General features: G+C 45.9%; 1 protein-coding gene across 1 annotated transcript in view; it reads right to left on the bottom strand.

Moving 5' to 3' along the window:
- Positions 1-20,349, bottom strand: part of PLXNC1 (plexin C1) — a 140,369-nt gene extending 120,020 nt beyond the window's left edge. Inside the window, exon 1 of the mRNA XM_033117193.1 lies at positions 19,223-20,349. Within this exon, the coding sequence (XP_032973084.1) occupies positions 19,223-20,272 (1,050 nt within the window). The 5' untranslated portion in view covers positions 20,273-20,349. The remainder of the gene's footprint in view (positions 1-19,222) is intronic.
- Positions 20,350-25,166: the final 4,817 nt, after the last annotated feature.

Below are 25,166 nucleotides of genomic sequence, written 5' to 3'. Positions count from 1 at the left end.
TCCCAAGATGCCAGGCAGACCATCCTATTGGGTGTGATGGAAGCGAGGAGGGATTCTGGATTTACAAGAAGGATGCAATGTGAAGCACAAAGACAGGGTAATTCGGAGGGTAAAGAGGAAAAGATATGGTCCTGGATGGTGGGAAAGACAGAGCCACAGAGCTAAAGAGAAACAGCATGAGGGCTGGACCTGGTGCTGATGCTCTCCAAGAAGAAAGAAAAAGCATAACTCCCATCTGAAGGCATTTACCGTATTTTGCTGTGTATAACGCGCTCCCATGTATAATGTGCACCCACATTTTTAGCCCAAACTTTCAGGGGAAAAAATCTTTCATTTTAATTTTTTAATTCAAGTTTTTATTTGTTTACATTTAGGTACTTGTTTTTTGTATTATAAAGGAATTTTATCATTTATTTTTTAACATATTATGGTATAAGAAATTGTATGTAACAAATAATTACAAAACACGAGAACAGATACAAAGTATAAGAAGTTTTATGTACCGATAACAAATTCACGATATTTACTCATCATAGAAGGCCAAGAACTCTTCGTTCAATAAAACCGAGTTTCATATTCCAGGGTATTATTTTGCATATGGATATCGTTATTGATTTCTAGAGTTACACTTTTAACTCATAAGCACAAACAAAATAATTAAAAACATTTATATAGATACGGAATTAGCACTACCCATGTATAATGCGCATCCTTATTTTTCCCTCACAAATTGCACAAAAAGGTGCACATTATACAAGGCAAAATACGGTAAATGGGCTGAGACTTTGAGCACTTATAATCACATGCTTGTTCCTAATCGTCAACGAAAGCCCCTCTTTAAATAAAGCAGAGTGTTGACCGAAACGTCTCTCCATTTCTTGTTTAAAGGCATGAAGTGTTTCATGCTGCTTCTTGCCTTCAACGGCAGGAAACTGAGTTTGTTACACAAATCTCTGGAAGATAATGTAGCTAGAAAGAGTCGTTGCCGTCTGTAGCTACTGAACACAGTGTGATAGCACACTTTATCTGCCAGAGCCCAGATCCCAACTGTATTAAGGTTTTCAAAGTCACATTTAAGTTTTAGCCAATGAGAGAGCTGGCAAACTTCAGTACGCATCACCACAACGCCTGAAGTCACCCCGTTTTGGAAGGGGGGGGGAGCTGGGCAGGGGGAGGCTAAGACTTATTAACTTCATTATAGTATTGCCAACAGTGTTTATGTCTTTCAATTTATGTCTTATTAAATATTCATTATTTTTAACCCACCAAGTTTCATTAACATCTACACTGAATGGATCCGTGGACTAAATTGATTTCTGAAGCCTTTAAAAGTGCTGTCTACATTTCTTTGTTGAAGTTGCGCTGCGAGGGAGAGATAAGCTAGCAAGGATTTATCCAATGCCATGATCACTTTTCAAGGAAAAGATGTCATAACCCAGGAAGAAAGTGACTTATTTACATAAAATATTCCATAGTGAACTCAGTTTAAGAAGATTTTTAGAAAGCCCATTAGAGATTTTTCCTCCCGTTAAAAGATACTTTTCATGCAGTTGGGGAAGATGAGGAACTGTCCTGTTAAAATTAAAGTTAAGGAAAAAAAAAATCTCTGGGTCTATGAATCAGAACAACAGATCACTGTTTAGATAAGGATGCCTCATGACTAGGAGCAGAAGAAAAATCGGATGACCTTTAAATTACAAAAATAAAACCACACCACACATCTGGCTTTAAAATAGAACCCGAATTGTTCAAACTTAACATCGGCCAACAATGCCTATAACTTTTATTAAATATTTGAGCAGCACAGAGAGGTTAACTCAGAACTGGGTAGCACCTCTGCCTGAGCATTTAGAATTCTCTAACACCACTGTCTTTGGCTAGAAGACTACATGCTCCTTCATCTCATGACACAGAAAGACAAATGGCTGTGGAGTGTTGCGTATCCTTCCACAAGGACCAAGAGGGACAGTGGACTCCCATGACTGGTATACAGTAGGTGCTTAATAACCGTAGCTATTCTGATAAGCCAAGAACCATCATGTCACAGGTGGCCTTTGCTGAGGTGGGTTGAGACATTCTGTTTGTGAAAGAAACAAACAAAAAGGCAGCTCAGAAGCTGAAAGGGAACAAGGAGAAAATTGCTTCCAAATTACGGCCGCAGCCTTTCTAGGGTCCTCCCCTGACTTTTGACTGCTCTTCAGTAGTTGCAGTTTTCCAAATGAAGTCCTGGATGAACAGCATAGGTAAGTGGTACAGCCATGACATCAATGTTCCCATACTGGAGAGCTGGAGGCAAAGAACAAACCACCTGGGATCAAGGGTCAGAGGCATTAGGTTCCTATTGGACCTTGGTTCTCACCTGCTGGGTGACCGGGGCAATGTATTTAACGCTTCGGAAGCTTGCTTTCTCAGTTGTGAATAAGGCTAATGAAACCTGATTAATACGGTGGTTATGAAGATGAGAATAATGAGGGCAGTAATAATAACTGTCGATGAGTGTTAGCTGGTATTATTACCAGTAACATGTACTCACTGTGTGCCACTTGGAGTACTTTTTATCATCCTGTCTAATAGGAGCAGTGTAGGGTAGTGAGCCGGACCTGGATTTGAATCCTGGCGTTATGACTTTCTAGCTAAGTAACATGATTTCACCTCGCTGTGACTTACTTTCCTCCTCTATACAATGGAAGTGATGTAATAGCATTTATGCCATAGAGTCATTACGAGGACTGAATGAGTTGGTATGCAAGCCCCAGTAGAGCTTAGAACAGTGTCTAACCCATAATAACATGCAATCTATGTTTGCTATCATTACCTTATTTAAAAACACCAATTGTTGCAGTATGCCCACCTTCTTTGCCACAAGAACCATAATTGTGTTCAGGTAACAATAAACCCAAGCCTGGGCAAACCAGGATTGGGCCAAACGTAATGGTCCAATTTGGATGGACCAATCTTATTCCCCATTGCTGGATACTTGCTTTCCTACCACTTAAATCTAGCAGTGGTCGTGTGGCCCATTTCTGGCCAGTGAGATACAAGAAGTCCACTTGAGGGGCTTCTGAGAATAAGCTTCCTCCTTGAGAAGAGGAGGCTCTGAAGGTAAGCCCATTTACCCTCGTCCCTCACGTCCTCCGTTTGAAATCAGCTGTGTGAGGCCATCACGCACAGAATGGTGGCAGCCATTTTGTCTCCATGGCATTCAAGATAGACGATGAAAATTAACATGCTGAGTTTGGTGCAGGGGACTGATAAAAGGCCCTCGGTTCTTGAGACTGTGACTGAGCACAGTTGGAAGACTGAGCACGGACTTCCAACTCTTAAACTTTTTACTAAGTTAACAATAGATGTCATAGTTTAAGCTGCTCTTATTTAGGTATTCTGTCACCTGCAAACCAAAGCAAGTCACTGTGCAAGAAATGAGAGTCGTGGCTGTTGGACCTGGCACTCGACCCTAGCTCTTCCTCAGCTATGAGGGACCAGCAGCTGGAAAAGTGCTTGTTCGTCTCACCCTTGAGGCCGCTGGCCAGAGTCAGGACTGTGCAGCCAATTACAGCAGTGAGCCTGGAAGAAAATAGAAAAGAGCGGGCTTGGACCTCATGTAAACCCTAAGGGCTGCTCTGGCTGAATGGAAATGGATTCTTTTGTGCTGGAAACACATAGAAATGGACAGGTCCCCATGAATGGGGGTGGGGGGAAGCCCTTTCAATGGCTTTCTTATGTTCATTTCAGCAAATGAAAACAAAAGAAAGACAGGCCCCAGAGAAACCTCCTCACAAAAGTGAAGTTAATACCTAGGGAGCCAAGCACAAAAAGGGAGGTGGGGAATAGTGCAGTCGGCCCCCTGTGTCCAGAGATTATTCTTACTCTTTTTTGGTTTATTTTCTATCTTGCCCTTCTCTCCCCTTAGGGCATAATCGTTAATGTTGCTCTCAGCCTATTCTGTCTAGTTTATTATGTGTAATTTATTTCTGAATCCCAGCCTCTGCTTGTTCGTCTGTGTGTAACAAGGTTAATGCCTTGTAATGATGCTTTTGCCAGTTCTGCCTTTCATGACAAAATCCAATCTTGATTTCACTCTAAACCTTGTCTTCCCTTTGGGCTTTCTTGGTTCCCTCAGAGTTGTCATTCTGCTACTCCTGCTGCCATGTCTCACTGTAACGTCACGCCTACACTTCAGCCTGTTCTGAGAGAAAAACTTTTTTCAGTTTGAGGAAATAGGTACCTTGTTTCACATGATGTTTGGACTGAAAAAGAGAGAGCCTTGGGCCTGATATACCAAAGTAGACCCGAGACTACTGAGAAGGGGTGAGCGCTGGTGGTGTGTGTGTGTGTGTGTGTGTGTGTGTGTGTGTGTGTACATGCGTACGTGCATGTGTGTGTATGAGTGTACAGAGAGTAGTGGCCATATCATGAGGGAAACAGCTTGACCTCGTTCATGCTATCTTCCGTCAACAATAAACACCTTCAGTGTGTACTGCACAACTCCAGGGGGCTCCAGTCATCTATTCTAGGGTGTGAATGGCACCCTCTAGAGTGGAGTAACACTGTGACCCTGCCACTACCATGCAAAAGATGGCCTGATTCATCAAGGCTCATGCAGGGTGTTCACAGCCACGTAGCAACTATTACAGAAGCAGCTGGAGGAAATGTGCACAAAAGTAGGGCCTCAAATATTGGGGACCCAGCAAGAGTCAAGTCTTTTACCTCCAAGGTATTAAAAACACTCTTATTTTGGTTTTTCCTTATGAGGACAGGGCAAATACCAGCTGGGTGCCCGTGAACTTCTTACACACTGATAAAATGCCTCTTGGGCAGCTAATTTTGTATTCTGCTATCCTTAGGTATACACTTACTTTGAAGCAGTTTCTTCATCACTTTCTATGGCAGTTAAGAAACCTCAATAGGAGCCCTACGCCCAAGTTCTGGCCCCTGCCCTGTGCCTTACAGGCTGCTTGATTTTGGCAAATTAAATCCCTGATCCTCAAGGAAGAAATCTGTAAAATGGACACACTAATAAATACATGCCCTGTCTGTTAGCATTGTTGGGAGGCACAAATGAAATCATGTGTGAAAATATTTAGAAAATGATCTTTATCAAGCTAGAGAGATAGAAAGAACAATTATTCACCCAAGTTAGATAGTGATTTCATTAGCCATTAAGGCTCCTGCCTCTTTTCCTTCTAGAGCACACAGCATTGATCGGGTTCTGACTACATTCATGGCATCTCTCTGATCATCCGAAGGACACATTTACTTTGGGGGCCCAGATGATGGAAAGAAAAAGTTCAAAGTGTGCAGGAGGAATGGAGAAGGGACGTTTGGGGACACTACTGGGCAGGCATGTCTACACCAGGCAAGCATCTGGCAGCATGCAGAACAGCCACAGGAAACACACAAAGTGGCAAAATTTATATGTCACATCCTGTCACCGGCTCTTCCACCTGCTTTCCTCCTTCCAAGGGCTCCAGTGTCCTCCAGCCTCCAAGCCCTCCCTATCTACCACCAAAGCCCACTCTCCAAGATTTATCTTTCCCTTTTCCTGCTTTATGCCCCATCTCCCATCTAAATCTCCATCCCCTACCCTATGGCTAATTTCAGTCAATGACTTATGAAAAGTCAACCTGACTCAGATAATTCACAAAAATATATGAATGGCTGATAGTGTGGAAAATGCATTTCCCTAGATTCTTAGAGTTGAAAGAGACTCAGTCCACCAGTTTTTCCACGAAGAAGCCACTGGCATTCTAGATGGGACATTTCTTCACTGCCTGATGCAGGACTTCTAACATCCCTAACTCCTGTGCACAACATGCCACAGTACTCCCCCACCATGTGGACTACTGCAAAAGCTCCATTCCCCACATTTCTAAATACCCCCTAAATGAATGGCATCATCCCCTTTGAGAACCAGTGGAATCTAGCACAAGGTTTCAGAGTTGCTGTACAATGGTCATCCAGACATTTCTTCCCTCAATTTTGCTCTCTCAGCTTCCTCATCATGGTAAACAGCACCCCCAATCACCAACTGCTCTTTCCATCACTCCTCACATCTAAAACATGAAAACTCGCACTTGAATTACCCAACAATCTCAAGTCTATCTTCTCCATCTCCATAGTCTCCGTCCAGCACAAGCCCCCATCATCTCACTCCTGATCTATTCCAAGAGCCTCCTGGTCTCTCTTTCAACCTACAATCTAGTCTCCATCTAGTGTAATCCTTTAAAATACAAAACAGGTCATGTTACTCCATGGCCTAAAATTCTTCAATGGCTTCCTTAGAATTAAATGCAATGGCTCCCAGGTCTTACATGAGCCAGTCCCTGCCTACTTCTTCAAACTTATTCCTCATCACTCTTTTCCTGTGCTCTGCTTCCATTTCCACAGGGGCTTTCTTTCAGACTCTTTAACATGTTGCCATCTTTCTGCCTCAGGGCCTTTGCACCTGCTACTTTTTCTAGATTCCCCCTCCCCCGCCTCTTCATTCCCTTGTAGGCCTGTTTTTTTTTTCTTGTTTTTTTTTTTTTTTTAATCTTTCAGGTTTCAAGTTCAGTGTCACCTCCTCATGGACACATGACTATAGATTTTCACATCCTTACCCCAGTTGTTATTCTGAATCATAGCACTCCATTTGTTTCCAACAAATTTATAATTATTGTTCATAAAATTTTATTTATTGTCTCTCATTAGACTACAATAGTTTATCTTACTCTGTACTTTGAATGCAGCATACAACTCAGCATTTGGCATGTAGTAGGTTGTCAATAAACATTTATTGAATGAATGAACAAGTGCATGGATCAATGTTTAAATGGTTTCAGTCAATATCTCATCAGGCAACCATGGCACATTGCTGAATAGGCCTAAACATTACAGAGTTCTTCAATTGAGCCAAAATCTGCCCTTTATAAGCCCTGGGCCTTCATTCTACCTTGGGGAGCAATACTAAATCACCCCATACCTCCTACTACCATGTATCTTGGCCTTCTCTAAATAGCACATCCATGGTTCATTGGCAGCTTGTAAGAGACAGTTTCTGGGGCTTTTGCCATCTCAGCCCTAGAAGGTCTACAGATTCAGTGCACTTAAAGTGTGACTTTCAGAAGTAAACAAAGGACTTTAGGTGTTCTCCAACCACAGAATAATAGGACTGTTTTTCCCCAGGATTAGAACGGCATAGATTATGACCGTGCCTCGCACTCTTTAAAATAAAAATAGCACAACGGTAGTATGGGAGAATAGAAAGAACAAGAGTAAAAAATTATGTGGGTGGTTGAAGCTCAAGCTCTACTACTTGTGAGCTACAAGCCTGGGCAGTCATTTAACCTTTCTGAGGTTTCTCCACCCACCTAGCCACCCGTCATTTATGGAGCACTTATTCTTGGCTAAGTCTTAATCTGTAAATACAGATGGGAATAAACCCCCTAATGTCAAAATAAGCCTATCAAATAAGTTGTGAAACAAAATGCAACACTTAACACTTCATGTGATTGGTTTTGGAAACACTTCGTAACTTAAATGAACGGTTGGAGGTGGGGGCTGCACTGACAACCACTGTTCATGGATACAATTCAGGGAATCCATGAAATTGGATGAAAAAAAAATCTTTAGTTTAGAAACTAACTGAAATTTAGAAGTTCCTTTCATTATGAATGCAGGCCACAGTAGTATTCACTGAATCTGTGACTTTGTCACCAGAAGACATCAGATATTTTCATATTTTATAGTTATTACAGTTAGTACAAAACATTATTTATGCTCATCTTTACTTTGAAATTATGGTAGTTACTGCTCCTAGATGTTACTATTTAGTGTGTTTACTATTTGCTATTTAGTGTGTTTACTATTACGAGAAGTGAAATGTTGGGTCATAAGGTAGTTCTATTTCTAACATTTTGAGGAACCTCCATGCTGTTTTTCTATTATATGACCCAGCAATTCTACTCCTGGGTATGTATGCAAAGAAATCCAAAGCACTAATTTGAAAAAAAATATATGCACCTCTATGTTTACTGCAGTGCTATTCACAATAGCCAAGATATGGAAACAACCGAAATGCCATCAATAGATAATTAGATAAAGAAATAGTGGTACATTTATACAATGGAGCACTACTCTAAAAAAGAATAAAATCTTACCATTTGCTACAATTTGGATGGACCTACAGGATATTATGCTAAGTGAAATAAGTCAGACATAGAAAGACAAATACCATATGATCTCACCTATATGTGAAAATTAAAGAACAAAATAAAGGAACAAACAAAACAGAAATAGACTCATAGATACAGAGAACAAAACTGATGGTTGCTAGACGGGAGGGGGTTGGGGGGTGGCTGAGAAAGGTGAAGAAATTAGGAAGTACAAATTGGTAGTAGTTACATAATAGTTATGTGGATGTGAAATACAGTTTGTGAATATAACCAATAATGTTGTAAAGACTATGTAGGGTGTCAGATGGGTACTGGACTTACCAAGAGGATCACTTCATAGATTATATAAATGCCTAACGACTGCGCTGTACACCTGAAACTAATATAATATTGAATGTCAACTATAATTAAATATAATATATATGCACATATATATGTATATAGATAGTCACAGGATGTAACGTATAGCATAGGGAATATAGTCAATGGTACTGTAATTGCTATGTACAGTGTCAGAAAGGTAGTAGTCTTGGGGGGTTGTCACTTTGTGAGGGGTATAAATGTCTAATCATTATGTTGTTTCGTACACCTGAAACTAATAAAAAAAGGTATATTACTAGACCTCAAATGGAAAAAAATATTTTGGCATATCTCTATATCAATGTTATTGGTTCATTTTGCAATTCTGCTTTTATTTTATGCACTTAAAACCACTTTCTGAGAGGGGATCTACAGGCTTTACCACAGGTCCACAGCACAAGGGCTCCATGGGGTGAGGAACGCCTGGTTTGGGGGCATGGAGATACGGCTAAGCACAGGACGCTGACACATACTCGGTGACTCCTACCACCACTGGCTGCCCCGGGCTATGTACTGCATCCTGTGACCTCAGAGAAGCTACAGGCAGCACTGGGAATCTAATTTTTAAAACTAGTCACTGATGGAGAAAGGGGTCCTGGAGGGTGCCAATGAGCAATAAACAGGGACAGCTGGTGTGTTAGATAATATGCTTCTCAAGAGAGTCTTTCAAGACCAGGTTAGGGGATCGGGGTGAGTGAGCAGGAATCCAGTCTCAAAGGTGAGGGAGTCACAGGAGATTCCCTTTCCTTTAGGCTATCTGACTCTTACTCCAGCTATAAACAGCTCCAGGGGCTTGGAAGCTCTTATCTTACTGTCCATAATCACTGTCTTCTCTACTAAATGGACAGCAGCTTCTTCCCAAGTTGACAAACATTTCTTGAGGGCCCTTATGGATGCCCAGGAAACAAAGATGAGACAGACCTGGCCGCTCCCCTCAAGGTACATCCACTCCAACCAGCGCTGTGCTGAGCCCAACGCAAAGCCTGGCACTCTGTCATGCATGCTCGGCACTCTACAGGGGTACAGAGCAGGTCCCCCATTCCTAACTTCATTGCCAACTGCCTGCTTAGTGGCTCTTCCTGGGTGTCCCAAAGGCATCTAAAAATCAACAAAAATTAAAAGTCTTCTAATTGGTCACTAGCACCTTTCAATTCTACGTCTTAAAAAGCTATTTCATCAATCCCTCCTCCCACCCTCACTGCTGCCACCTCAGGTTGGGTGTTCAGCATCCCTCCGTTGGATTACTACAAACCACAGAATCCATCTGTCTCTCTGCATACGTGTCACCACCACTCTAGACCAAGGTGACATGATTTCTTGCCTACACTACTTCCAGAGCCTCCTGCAGGTTTTCCTGCTTCCACGAGGGCCCGTCTCTCACCCACTCCCCACAGGGCGGCCATTATTTGGAAATTCAAATCCAATTATTTCACTTCCCTTCAAAGGCTCTTCTACAGTCTGAGAAAGAAATAGAACCTCCTTCCCACAGCCTGCACGGCCTATGGGATGGGGCGGCTGCTTCCTTCTCCAATCTCCACCCCGAACCCTCTCCTCTTCCCACCTCCATATACTCAACCACATCAACCTTTTGTTCTTCAAACTGACCAACTCATCCTTCCTTTCAGCCTTGCCCTGGTTCTCCTGTCTGCTAGGAGTGCTCACTTCCCAGCTCTTCATGGTGACATCCATAACTATCCATTCTCATCTTCCTGGTGTTAACTCAACCTCCATAATGGGAACTTTCCCCAACACCTATTTAGTTTCTTCATAGCCTCAGTCTCAGTCTGTGCCTCAGTTTCCTCATCTGTAAAATGGAGGTAATATTACCTGACTCAAAAGGTTGTGGTAAGGATTAAATGAGCTAATAGTGATAAAGACTTACTGTGTTTCCCCGAAAATAAGACCTAGCTGGACAATCAGCTCTAATGCATCTTTTGGAGCAAAAATTAATATAAGACCCGGTCTTATATTATATTATACATTATTTATATTATATATATTATTTATGTTATACTATATTATATTATACCTGGTCTTATATAAGATCCGGCATTATATTATATTGATTATATTATATTGTATTATATTATTGTATTGTATATTGTATTGTATTATAGCAAAACAAGACTGGGTCTTACATGAATTTTTGCTCCAAAAGACGCATTAGAGCTGATTGTCCAGCTAGGTCTTATTTTCGGGGAAACACAGGATCACTTGCTTAGAACACTTGGGACACAGTAAGTGCTTGCTGTCATTTTACCGTAAATAAAATTTCTTTATTTGCTACATGTGTATTGTCTCCTCTATTTACCACTGATAGAGATATTTTCACACAGCGCTCGGCACATGATAGGAATTCAAGAAATTATTGGTTTGAACCAACAGTTGTCCTTCTGATCTGCTGTGTTGCCTGCAGTCTTAGCTCATCCATTCTATCTTCTGAGTAATCTTTCTAGAACACAATCAGATCATGTCTGCTTAGAGCCCTGCTGTTCTCCTCCATCAGCCACAGCCATGGTTTTAACACCCTGCTCAGCAGTATCCTGGAAGTTCCTTCGAGATGCCTCAGGGACAGGCATGGGTGGGGTGGGTCAGGTGGTAGGGTGCTGGGAACCTCTGACCCTTTGCTTTACTCTGTGCCCCACGGGGTGGCAATGGTCTCACCCAAGAGCAGCAGGTCAATGATGATTTGCTCATCTTTTTCTCATATCGGGCTTCCAGTTAAGGTTTATTTTAAAGGCCAGGTTTGGAAAATCTGAAAACGACCGACCGTCAGGATAAAATGCAGCCACCTTTGCCTGTCTCATTAAGCCCTTCGCCATCTGGAGCCGCACACTCATTGCTGGACACTCCCCAGCCAGGGTGAGCTGCCTGCAGTTCACAAGCGTATTCAACATCCCGCCTCGTGCACAAGCTGTTCCTCCTCCCTAGAATGCCCTTTCTTGCTGTCTCCACCTGGCTTGAAGACACAGCTCCGGCGTCACCTCTGGAGCCTCTCAGACCCCCCCAGGCTGAGTCTGATGCCCCTTCTTGGGCTTCCACAGCATGTTTTGGTGTTGGTTGGTTGGTTGGTGGGTAATTTTTTTTCTTCTTACAATGTCTTGTTGCATTGTAAAGGTTTCTTTTGCTCCCACACTTTCCATAACAGCAAGGGTTGGTAAAGTACCACCTGTGGACCAAATCCAGCCGCCTGTTTTTCCTGAATGGCCCAACATGAGGTAAGAATTGTACATTTTTAAATGGCTAAAAAAATCAAAAGCAGACAATTCCATGACAAGTGAAAATTATATGAAATTCAGATTTCAGTGTCTATAAAGGCTTATTGAAACGTCACCCTGCATGTGCAGTTATGTGTTGTCCATGGATGCTTCCATAGCACTGTGGCAGACTCACTGCACCAGAGACAGTGTGGGGCCAGCAACACGTAAAATACTGATGATCTGATATTTACTGAAAAAGTTGCTGACCTCTACGAAACAGCATTGGCCTGGGCAGCGGGGCAAGGATTGTTGAATCAAATCAATCCCATGACTTCCCCAAAGAGAACATGCTGTGTAATTATTGAGTAGACAATCAACTTGATATGGAAATCAACTAGAAACTGTGGAACATAGGTCACAATTTTGGGACAGTATAAAAAATTAAATAATAATTTTTAGAAATTATGAAACTATTAGTATAGAATCTATTTGGTTTTGAAATAGCATAAAAAGTAGCATTTTCATCAAGACAGAAAATTAAACTAAGAAAAACTATGAGTATATTTGATTAAAAAAAAAATCTTACCATTACCACGCCCCTGCCCCCACAAACAGGTTCGACTCATGATGCCTACAAATTGTCTCCCAGCTGGCTTTGGAATTTCTCAGAGCAGGCCTCAGTCTTCATAAGCTACCGTGTTTCCCCGAAAATAAGACCGGGTCTTATACTGTATTTCCCCAAAAATAAGACCAGGCCTTATATTAATTTATGCTCCAAAAGCTGCGGTAGGGCATATTTTCAGGGGATGTCTTATTTTTTCATGTACAACAATCTAGATTTATTCAAACACAGTCATGTCATCTTCTTCTGGAATATCGTCATAACGTTCTAAATGCGTCCGTCTGGCTGATGATCTTAACTGGGGCTTATTTTCAGGGTAGGTCTTATTTTTGGGAAAACACGGTATGTGCCACCACATGTCCAAGGATGGTAGAGGTCACCAAGAAGCTCAAAAGGAGGTAGAGATGGTACCATATTATTGTGGCAAACATGGTGGTCACAGGTTAGCTCTTCCATCATTCCATCCTAAGGAAATCTGCCCACTGTACCTACTGGGGGCCATCACAAGTTTGACCCAATTCTGAGTGGACCAGGGGTGAGCGTCTGGTCCAAGGACAACAAATTCCTACTGTGAACAAGAGTTCTAATCTGGTGAAAAGATGACTTGGACCCTATTCTCTTTCCTGGTAATTTGAACTAAATAAATACAGAAAGGTTTTGCCAGTGGGTAGCCAAGGCAGAAGGTTAAATGCTCTTGAGAGGAATAGTGGGGATCGAGCCGGGTAGGGCACATTCAGGTGGAAGGGGTGAGGGGCAGACATGTGAGGACACAGAGACCATTTCATAGCAGGCCTGAGGGAAGCAGCCATGCTAAGTGATGTAGACAGTTACATCAACCTTAGAATGAGCATCCATCACGTGCTGCTGCTGGGCTCCTTCAAGCTACCTTGAGTCCAGAAACTCCTTCTAATTCCATCTCAAGGAGCCCCATCCTATTCTTATCAATAATCAGGATGGTGAGGGATAGTAAATACATACGTAGCATTTCCTATGGTCAAGTAGTGTTCGTCCTAGACGTAAGAACTCATTAATCTAGACAATAATCCTATGAAGCAAATAGGATGCCTATTTAGACATGAAGAATCCGAAGCACAGAAAGGTTAAGGTTCAGCAATCAGACAACTGGTAAGTGGCAGCTTTGGTCCCAGCTGCCCGGGCTCCACAGTCTGTACATGCAACCACTACACGGTAGGACCCCTCCTAGTCCTAGATGTCTGTGTGATTCCACGCGTTTCTGTCCACTAAGCCCCCTCCCCTTATTGGAGCTGGCCTAGGGAGATCTTTGTTTCATGCAACCCCCTGTGCCTGACTACGATAGACATTTATTAGGATTGCCACTATAAAGAGTAGACCCTCAGAGAGAATTTCAGTGTATGGAACTGGTTCTGGTGTAGAGCAGAGGAAGACTCTAGAAGGGTCCCCCACATCCTGGAACGAAATGCAAATAGACTGCTGTATGCAAGAATGAAGGAGCTAATTAAAGTATGACCTACAGGTTCTTGAGACTCAGACTACAAGCTCAACAATGGAAAGGCTTCAGAGATATAAGGTAGTGGGATGCCTTGGTCACTTTATGTGGCCGTAAGTTAAACTGCAAGAGAAAAAATGGACAAGGTCTTATCCCAAATGCTTCAGCTGGAATATAAACCCTGAGTATACATTAGAATCACTTGGAGGGCTTGTTAAAACACAGATTGCCAGTCCCAGCCCCATATTTAGAGTTTCTGACTTAGTAAGTCTGATGTGAGACCCAGGAATTGGCACTTCTAGCAAGTTCTCAGGTAGTACTGAGCTGCTGGTCCAGGCACTGCACTCTGGGAAGCCCTGCCCTGCAGCATAAGGCCCTTCCCTCTTGTTACTGAAAGGCACGACCATGCACGTTATAAAATTAGACCACAGAAGTTCCAGCCATGCTGGGTTTGTATGGTCAAAGTTAATTCCCAGATTGGCAAGACCAGAAGCCTGGCTATTCCAACGAGCGGGATTTTTGGGAACAGCCAGAGGATGCCAGATAGCCTAGGACTCAGGAAAAAGAGGCCCTGACACATCAGACATTAAGTAAACACAATAGTTAAGGGGGAATGAGGTAGCCAGACTCAGGAAAGTGTTGCGCTAAGTACAGAAAACATTTCCAACATGATCCCACAAGATCCTTCATTTATTAATTCAACAAATATTTCTCAGGCCCCAACTGTGTACCAGGCACTATACCAGAAACCCTGGGTTCAACAGAGAAGAAAATGTTACAAGATTCCTGACCAATTGTGGCTGCTAATAAAGACCAAAGTGCCTTTAAGACTTACGCTGAGATCTCTGGATTTACTTTTTGAGCTAGGTTGTGTCCAAGGATGAAAACTGGGAGCCGTCCCTTGAGGCCCTATAGATCTCTCCAAGATCATGGATAAACCTAAATAAACAGAATGCCAACAACATCTAGAAGATGACAGCTTAGGAACTACAACCCTCCCAGTGTTTGAATTTCAGGTGGTCAAATATGCAAACCCAGAAACTCAGTTCACAGTCAAGGACCCTCTGTCCTATCATCGTCTCATGTCTGTACATGAGCTGATCTTATCAGAGCAGTTGAAGGGACTAGCTTCCTCCACCATCCCAATGGTCACGATCCTGGACTGTCTATGGCAGTGGTTAAAAGCCTAGGTCCTTCAGGCAGACTACCCAGGTTCTAAATCCTCTGCCATTTATCGACTGTGGAAACTATTAAAGCTCTCCAGGTCTCAATTTTCCCATCTACAAAATCACAACTACTGTCTTGCTTCATCGGATGACTGTGAGAATCAACCAAAAATAAGGCATGTAAAGTGCTCAACACAAAGCCTGGCCGTAATAGCTATCCAATAGATAGTAGCTATGATTGCTTTTTCCCTCTAAGTGGGTGTTGGGCTTTTAAAATCCACCCTTGCGTATCAGATGTATATATGGGGATAAAAGTCACCATCTAGTCTATAGATTTCAAAATGGCTAGACAGGATCATAACAGAAATTAAAGAAGGAATAAACATAACAGGAAGACTGTGGGTTTTGAGGTCAAGAAGGCTGCACTGGTCCTGGGACGTCACTTCTGCATGCAGTAGCGAGAAGTGTCTTGGATTACTGTCTGCTGGAGAGCATGTGAGCGTTTTGCGGTTGTCTGCATGACAGTGAAATTATGTCAGGCTATGGAATTCTTTGAGTGTGGAAGAAGTGGGTGTATCTCCTCACAAGGGGTAGAATGAACTAGAAGAGTCAATCCAGTTGGCCAACAGGATAAGAAAACATGTCACTCTCGGTGTCTACAGAAGGGGTGGCCACCATGTTTAAACCATAAGCAATCCCAGGCCCCAACTATGTATGGGAGCCAAACAAATCTGGAACAATCAGACTTCAAAACTCAGGTACAAACACTTTCTATGAGTGCATTGGTATGCCAGGGGTAGCAGGAGCTCAGAGAGGGAGGAAGTTAAATTCATTAACTTGTACATAATTTAAAACATTCATTTTTTAAAAAAATATGAACCCAGGCACACAGATATGCCATGGAATAGAATGAAAAAAACAAATCACATGAAGTTTTAAAACACACTTTAAGGGGCACCCTCCAGTCTCCACCCCACATCCTAGGGGAGGTTGGTTGCTACCTTTTTGATTAGGAGACTTTCAAGGGAAAGTCTGAGAAGCACCAGAGTGGCGGAAAGGACACACAAGTAGACATTGCCAGATCTGGGTTTAAGCTGCAGGGCCCTGCTACCTGTTTTGTTATTTTGAGCTTCCTCATCAGGTAAGTGGGAGTGCTCCTCACAGACTCAACCTCCGACTTGATGAGGGGCTCAAAACAAATAATATATGGTGAAGTGCTGTGCAGCTACTTCTTGGGATTATTAGATGATTGCTATAGGACTATTCTCTATTAAGGTCTACAGAAACCGGCTGCCTTGGCACATTCGCCGGCTGCAGCCAACCTGCTAGAGTTGTGAAAGGGGATTCAAGGCAGAAAAAGTAATGGCCCAGTGTGTAAAAGGCTGAGTGGCACACCCTCACTGCACAAGCAGCGCACAAATTAATCCTCAGCAAGAGAAGCTGAAGGGGAGGGCATGAGCAACATGAGGTAAGGACACCAAGAAACGAGAACACAGCCCAGTCGCTCCTGTCACTTTGCTGCCCATGGTTGACTGATGATGGAAAGTAAGAGAGAGCCATCTAGTAGGAGAGGGTGAAGGCAAGCAAATCTGGCCGCCTGTGCCTCGCTGCCTGTGGCTTACTGTTCACATTACTGTGTCTGCTCGGAGGGAATCACTGTTGGAATCTATTGAGGGCCCTCTGGAGTGTTTCAAGTCTGTCTCCTGTTTCAGGTACCTATAATTCAGCATGCCTTTTCCAAAACACATTCGAAACCTGAAAACACAACACAGAACAAATGCCATCCAAATGACATCATTGTTCTGAGTGACAAACGGGGGCACACGGATCCCATGACCCCAGTAAACGGGGTTGCAACCTGCTATTGTCCTTTCAGTGGCAACATCAGTGGCACCCAGCACAGAGGGTTGCTTACACTAGCAGACGTCAAACAGATATTTGTTGAATTAAGTATCTTACCTGCCTGTTTAATAGGTTAGAAAATTGTCAGCTTTTTCATCAAAACTACCACTTTTTTTTTCATTCAAACACCCCTCTTGAAATTCAATTCCATTAAGGCTTTTTAATATCTACTAGCAGCAAGGAATTTACTTAAATGAGGGGGAAAAAAGAAAAAGCGAAACTCTCAGCTCCCACCTGTGCAGCCATGACATGCTATTGTTTGAACCGGAGTATATTCTTTAACTTGGATGACAAGCTCAGGGGGTAGAGACCCTGTCTTTGAGAACACACAGCTCTGAGCACACTGGGAGTTCTCGATAAATAACAGCAGCAAGAAATGCGGTGGAGGGACTTCTTTTAATTATTTCTTTTTCCAATTCCAGATTTTTGGCAGCATGTGTTTATCCCTTGCTTGATTTCCAAGGGGCAGCTCTTTTCCAGAAGCTCCCGTGAAGATGATAAACAGCTTTCCAACTGCCCCTTCCCTTCCTCATCCTCGCAGAAGTAGGAACACCTGATTGAGCCAAAAACGTGGATTCTGAGTGTATTCAGGATGCCTGCTGGGTTTGGAAGGGAACTCAGTCCTCCAGAACCCAATGGGTAGAGAGAGGCAGTCAAGAGAAATGTTTTGGCTCCGCACATCTACACAGCTGTCAGATGGCAAAGCTTGGACTTCCAGTGTTATTACCTGCTGTGGGCCTCTGAGCTGTCTTGTCATTAACCCCAGAGACCAAGTATGCCTAAAGCTTGACACCAAGTCATATTTGGGGAGTATTTTTAAGTCTTTCAACAGAGAAGTAGAAGGTGATGATTTTTTTGCCAAACTCGAACTATTAGATTATAAAGACCTAATTAGACAGATATTACATATTAAATTACATGAAGTCATTTAGGACATATTATGTGTCATTTATGCTTAAAAAAAAATCATACCAGTAACTAAATGAAGGCATTCTGTGTGTTTCGCAGCACAACTGATAGGCAAGGAGGAAGAAGCAAATGACCATTCTAAGTAAGGAGACTGGCAAAGGACCTGTTTTTTTCCTTCCCAAATAATACAGCTAATATTTGGTAAGATGGACTTTGCAGAGAAAGGGGTGGGTGGGGGTGGGAGTGTCTTTCTATACACATATTAATATACCTACAGCCAGTGCTCCCCTATATGCTTACACAACAACTGTACCAACACAACACATTCTGCAAGTGGAGACTTCTCTCCTTCCTCTCAGATGCATTGTATACCAAAACAATGGCAACACCTGTAGCTGTTAATTTCTGCTCTTTGATTTCTGTCCAGTTATAAAGGGGGCTCTCAGCAGGGTCCCCTCTCAGGAGCCATATGTGGAGTTGATGTGCCAGCAGCCTTGGAAGGAAAACGGGCTCCGAGAAGTGCAAAATGGCTCCCTAATCCCCATCAACTGGACCCTCTTGAACCGCCGCTTTATTTTCCAGTCAAAGAAATGCCAATCTCAAGAGTCAAGCTGTGGCTGCCCTAGGAACACAAGGGAAACCTGTGCTGTTTGCCTGATAGGTACAACACAAGGGTGGTGCATTTGAGCCCCACTATTTAATCAGGCAACCTGGATCCCAGAAACTGCCTGTAGCACCCCAACACTTTCTCTCGCTTTCCCCTCCAGGGTGAGGCTTTTACCCACAAAGCCACCTCTACCTTCCCAACCTCTCCTCCCCGCTAGAGACCACAGCCCCGCCCCCTTGCACTGGGTCGCGCGCTGAGGGTTCTGTGCCACCACACAGGAGCTTCTTTTTCCAGGCTGGCTTTGCCCCATGTTCAGCAGGCTACTAACTCTTTAGACCACATCACATGTGTTGCGTGGCGGGGGTTCACAAAGCCTGGGGTGTGGCAGCAAATCCTTTAGGTTCAATGGCTTCTCTGCCAAGGGCACTGTGTTTGGTAACCATGTTGAGGAAAGGGGTCAAAGCCTCACGCCTGCTAAGACCACACACCTGAGGAAGCGATTAGGGAAGGGAAGGGGTGGGGCTGGGTGGGGAGGCTCGGTCCCAAACAAGCGTCCACGTTGGGACAGAAAAGGATGGCACCGGGATGCAGTAACTAGAGTTTTGAGCCTAACTCCTACCCTCGCCACCTCCCTTTTCACATTCCCTTTGGGGATCTCTGGCCCTGCTTTAGAGTCTCCGAGGCCTCGGAGACTGTGCGAATGGTCGTCGGTTGGTCACCTGTCTGTGTGAATCCCAGACCTGGTAAACGTCAACCCGGTCCTCCCTCCCGTTCCGCCTCGGCGGCGGATCCCCAGCTGGAGCGTTCCCGGCAGCGTCCCGGGGGCAAGACTTACACAGTTGGCCTGGGTCGGCTCAAAGTCCCAATTGCACCTCTTGGCGCGCGCCTGGATCTCACTCATCCTGAAAAGGCAGAGTGCCGTGGTGGCGGGGGAGCGCTTCTCTTGGCCCTCCTCGGTGGCCGCGCTGAACACGCCCGCCCAGACGTCCAGGGCCTCCACCAGGCTGGAGGAGAGGAGCAGGTGGCGGCCATGGCCGCAGACGAGGGCCGCTTGGCCCTGAAACTGCACCTCGTTGCTCTGCGCGATGCGCGCCATGCTGGGCAGGTCAGTGGCGACGCCGCTCGTGTAGTTGTAGCGATAGTAGGGGAAGTAGACGCTGCCGTTCCAGAGAAAGGCGTCCACGAAGTGCAGGCTGCCCGCGCCCCCTCTCAGATTGAGGCGGCCCAGTTCCTCCGTGGCCAGGCTGCGCTCCTCTATGTTCTTGATCGTGATGGCCGTGTCGCGGTCGGACGCCGCGGGGTTGCAGCGGCTCGCTGTCTCGGGCTCTGGCAGTACGTAGGTGGCAGCCACAGCCAGGTACCAGCGATTCTTCTCAAGCGAGCGGTACACCACGCCTGCCGTCGAGCCCTGCGGGTGACATGACACCACCTCGGTGCCGTTGCGCAGGGAGCTGAGGCTCAGGTTGCCCAGGGGCCGTACCTCACAGGCGCCCCGGTCGAAGGTCCAGCCGGTGAGCAGCAGCCCCCCGAGGCCGTCCGCCCCCTCGCGGTAGGGCAGCAGCAGCTTGCTGAAGCTGCTCCCGGGCCGGGGCCGCGCGGGGGGCGCCAGCGAGACTGGCTCTGTGCAGTTGCCTGCTTGGTCCCGGTACAGGCGCGAGAGCCTGTGCTCCAGGCTGTAGTCCAGCTGGTCCAGGCAGCTGCCGCTCGCCACGAACACGCCGTCCGCCCGGCTCGCTGCGATGGCTCCGATGGCTTGCTCCGACCGCCACACGGGCTCGTCCGCGCCCCGGCCGGGCGCTGCCAGCGCCAGCAGATAGGCTAGCAAGGGCAGCGGTGCGGCGGGGCGCTGGGGGCGCGGCGGTGCCTTCCTCCGGGAGACCTCCATGGGGCTGGGGGGGTCGCCCCCGGGCAGGGCGCGCGGCGGCGACGGCGACTCAGGCGCGCGGCGATGGAGACGCGGGCGGCGGCGGCTCCTGCGCGCGCTCCGGCTTCCGCGGCCGCCCCATCCCCGCGGCTCGCCTGGGAAGGAGAGCGGGGAGGGCGGCGCGCGGCGGGCTCGCTCCGGCAGGCTGCGCAGCGGCGGCGGCGGCGGCGGCGGCAAGCCCTGCGCGCTCCGGTGCCGCTTCCTCCTCGCCCTCCTTCTCCGGAGAGTTCCTCTGTGCAGCGCTGGCCCTCGCGGGGAGGCGCGGAGGGGAGGGGAGTGAGGCAGGCGGGGAGAGCTGGAGAGGTTGGGTGCGCTTGTGCGTTTCACTTTCCCATTGTGAAAGTGGGATGCAACTGGCCCCCTTCCTCAACCTCTTCCTCCTCCGCCCTCCGCCTCCTGGCCGCCCGCCCTCCCTCCACGCCCATCTCCCCTCCTCTCTTGATTCGGTGAGATAGGGAGGAGGGAGGTCTCGTAATTTGGGTTACTGTGTAGGTGGCCTCTTTCATCTATTCAAAACAAAGCTGAGCCGCCAGCCGCCAGCCGCCAGCCACTGCCGCTACGGCCGCCACCATCACCCCTTGGCTCTCCCGGGGCTCCCCGGGCGCGCTAACACTGCACCCAGCGAGCTCCCGCACGCTTCGGCCGGCTGGGCTGCCCCAACGCTCGGGTTTTGTTTACGAGAGCAGCCAGGGCGGGAGGGGAAGGCGGGCGGATACGCAAGGCACCCGGAGCCTGGACCCCGGGCGCCAAGGGGTTGGAGCTGAGGCCGGGGGCTCCGGCTACAGTGAGGCTGACAGGTGTGGAGCGGCGCGAGGGAGGCCCTGGGGAGGCGCGCGGGAGACGTGGACGAGCCAGAGACTCAGGGGACCAAGGCGCCCCTGTTACTTGGGGGTGGGTTTCCCTGGCAGAGGAGTGAGCTGGGGAAAAGGCAGACGCCAAGACTGTTTCTGGACAGTTCCCGGGGCTAGAGCTCCCATATTTGAAAAGGTTCTCTAATCTCCCTTGGCAACGGAGTCCCAGGCTCTCAAACCTAGCTCTTTGAAAGTTCTACTCACCGTCTGACCTTAATGATCATGCCTAACATTTATTGAGCACTTACTGTGTTCTGGGTGGGTGCTGTTCTAAATTCCCTGCATAGATCAAGAGTCATTTAATACCCATAGCAATACTCGTCACCCCCACTTAGTAGTGAGGAGAACGATCATGAAGAGGTTATGGAACTTGATGGTGTCCTACTGCTGCTGGTAAACAGCAGAGTGTAGATTCGAATCCATATCTAGCTCCAGGGCGAATACACATCCCGTTCTAGCCAAGTGCCACCTGTGGCGGTTACAAGAATACCCAGAGATCATCCTCAGCAGTTGTGACTAAAAAGTTCCCCAAGTTAAATGCTCCAAACTCCCCTTTCCAGCCCAGCCTTCTAATCTTAGAGCCAGCTACCCTCATCTCCCTAGAGGCTGCCTTCTATCCCATCCTTACCCACTTTTCTTTGGACTCTCTAAGATCTCACCAACTCACAAAGGGGCCAAATACCGGCGACTTGCCCCGAAAGCCACCAAGAATTTCTGTAGCACAATGAATTTCTGAATGAGGAATCACTGCACCCCTGGATGACTACCTCCTCTAGGTGAAGGATCAGGAAATCTCAGAAGGGAGACTCCTAGAGGATGCACAAATGCCTCCCAGCTTCCTGAGGTAGCTGATAGCACCGTTCCCCCCCCCACCTTACAGTCTGGCAGGTGATGCAGGGGTCAACAGGGGATCCTGAGGACCCCAGTGCATCCCTGGGAAATGATCTCTGTCCCTTCCCAGGCTATTTCCAGGTCAGGTGCCCAGGGAGGGTAACTGATTGCACCCCCTTTCTTCCTTCCCCTCCCAGTTCCCCAACTCTAGATGGAATCTGTTTTGGGAGTGGGGCGGGGTGAGTGGGCTTCCTCCAGATGCTGAGCCCTCCTGAAGAAGCAGCTGTTGCGGGTTTTAAACTTCTACAACAGTGCTTCAAGTTCTGCCCTAGACCTGCAGTTAAAGAATCATCTTTCCATCAGTGGCTCTCATATTCTGAATTCAGAGAGGTCATCTTTCCATTCATAATTTCCTTCTTTGAAATTGGATAACATTATCTTTGCCTGCCAGTAGGCAGCAAATGCTTTTCCCCCCGAGATACAAGGTCGCTTTTTCTGCTGTGGTGACAGTGGTCGGGGTGCCGGTGAGGAGTGCAGGAGGAAGGGGAAAAGCGGAGATGCTGGTTTGATGTTAACCAAGAGATCTCAGGCAAGGCAAATCACATGCTCTCTCTGCTCCAAGATGCTCAGGCCTTGCTCCCCATTTCCTGCCCTGCTGAAATGTTGTAAGAATGTTTGCACTGCTGGAAATGGAAAAAGTAGTATCTAAGAAACATCTGCAGAAGCTCACTGACTCTTTTGTGGCATAGTAGGCGATCTGTGTGCTGGTATTTTGCACATTTTCCCTGTGAATGACGACGAACACACTGATCTTCACTGCTGTCCTGAACTGGCTTGTGGCAGTGCTGTTATGTGCTGAGAAGCAACAGTTCAATTCCATTGCAGAGATAGTTTTACTTCACTGGTAACCAAGTAATTTCTCTAAGTCCTGCAGAGTTGGTACAATCAGTAGCAGACCATCTTGGGAGCTATTTGGATTAAACATACTCCATGGTGCAGCATTTTGATCACCACTCAATTCATTGCTGCCTCGTTTTGAAAAAGAAACACCTTCAAAATACTACCAGCAAGAAGTATAAATGGCTTTGATGGATGTCTACAGTTTCTTGCCATTCTACTGGGACCAGAAGCCCCACTCTTGAGAGCAGACTTCTTTTTCCTCCCATTTAATTGTATGCAGGCTCCTATGGTGAAAGAAATCTGACTCTGTGCCTACTTTTTGACATGAAAAATGTAAGAGAACTAGGAAACATAAATGTGTTCTTCGCTGATTCTGCCCCATGTTGTGCGAGCATGTTTGCCCTTTCCAGTCTTCCTGTGTACTAAAGCTCCACCTTCAGGACACAAGTTCACATTTGAAAAGTGTGGGAAATACGAACAACCGAAATAAATATTTAGGCATGTGGATTCTGTATGTCTTTGATTTCTTCCTCTTGGATACTGCTGTCTGTCCAAGAGAACAAGTCTCATTGGTGACAAAGCTTCCCTTTCCAACTGACGGAGCCCATCCTTATTACATACTTATTACATACTCCTGGTAACAACTGGCTGAATCTTCCGCCCCCCGCCCAAAAAAAAAAAAGATCATGCAGCTTTATCTTTCAGACAGAGGCCTGCTACCACGGAAACAGGCAGTTCAGACTGATTTTGAGCAGTCTTATTTGTAGCGTTCACTAGATGGGAAAGTCTTCATAATGAGAAAATATCAACTCCCTCAGGCACCAAAGGCAATCTGGGTTAACCAGACCATTCACAATCAGACTCATTTCTGCTGGACAGGACTTTATAGATTCAGTGGTTTCCTGCTGGGGCCCGGGATGTTAAGAACTGTTCAGTAGGCAATTGGTCACAGTCACAAGATGACTATCATTGGTGCTTCCGTTTTCTTTGACTCTTTTTTTTTTTAACCTCACAGCCTTCTGTAGGGATGATTGGACCAACAGGGATGGAAATCAATAAAGATTAGTTCTGGTGGCCAACAAATTGTCTTTATACCTGGTCTACATAGCTACAACCCCTGGGCAGCATTGGGGAAACACTATCCAGTGGGTCAAATAGTATCAGTGTTGTCCTTCGAAGACAAGACAGGCCACTTCCTTCTCCACAGCTCTGCTCACATCTATGTGGTCTTCCACACAGAGGCCCTTATCAAAGCTCCCAGCCCCTTTTGGTGACTGACAGGAAAAAGAAATGAGCCAGCCTCCTTTCTCATCAGCTGATGAGTAGATGGTTGAAAGCAGGTAAGTAGAAGAGCCATTTAATACATTTGAATTGATGCTGAGAGGTGAGTTGAATGCAGTTCGATCATCATGAAAAGTCAGTCAAATGCAGCACAGTTAAGATGTGGTGGAAGGAACGCAAACTCATCTTCTCTGCTCACCCAACATGGCCCCAGACAATGGTTGAGCATTCTTAGGCTTGCTGATACGTGCCTGTGCCTTTGGTTGAAGAGATGAAGGTGCCATGGTGTTCCTTCAGTAGGTGGGATTTGGGTTCACCCCCCCCCCCCAACATTGCAGCTGTCCTCTTTTCCCACGTCATGGCTTAACAGCTCATGGTCATTCACCAGCACAGTTACAATTGTAGACGGGAAAATGGATTGGATGTACAAGCAAACAATTCTTTACTCAGGGTCAAAATGACTTCCTTTAAGCTAAATAAGGGCCTTCGCTCAGCTTTAGGGATGAATGAGCTATTGCCTATGGAAAGGATGTCAGTGTCAGATGGCTGGGAGAGAGGATGCTGTTAATGACATTAACCTGGCACCCCAGTACCTCACTTCTCATGCAGCATATACTCCGTGTCATGAAGTTTCTCTGGAGTCCTTTCTTCAAAACAGTCACCGAAACTATCACTGGTCAACAGTCTCAGATCATTACCAGCTGAAAACAAAATATGGTAAATCATTCACCATCACAGTGTTTTTCCAGGTCAGCTGGAGTTCACCCTACATGAAGTACATAAAATCATTGGTTAATTATGTCTTCAGATTTGGGGAATCTCTGTAACGAGAGGAGCAATCTCTTGGTCACCAGCCTTTCTCTGATTTTTCACAAGATTCAAGTCTGTCCCTGCTCATATTTTTCGTGCTGTTCTTTTGAAATGTGAAGCCAAAAGGGCATCAAGGACGAGACACAAAATGCTGATCTCTCTTTAATCAATGTCTTTTCCCA

This window comes from Rhinolophus ferrumequinum, chromosome 10, assembly GCF_004115265.2.
Source record: "Rhinolophus ferrumequinum isolate MPI-CBG mRhiFer1 chromosome 10, mRhiFer1_v1.p, whole genome shotgun sequence".
NCBI lineage: Eukaryota > Metazoa > Chordata > Mammalia > Chiroptera > Rhinolophidae > Rhinolophus > Rhinolophus ferrumequinum.
Note: the sequence above shows the minus strand (reverse complement) of the source record. Positions and strands in the feature narration are given on the sequence as shown.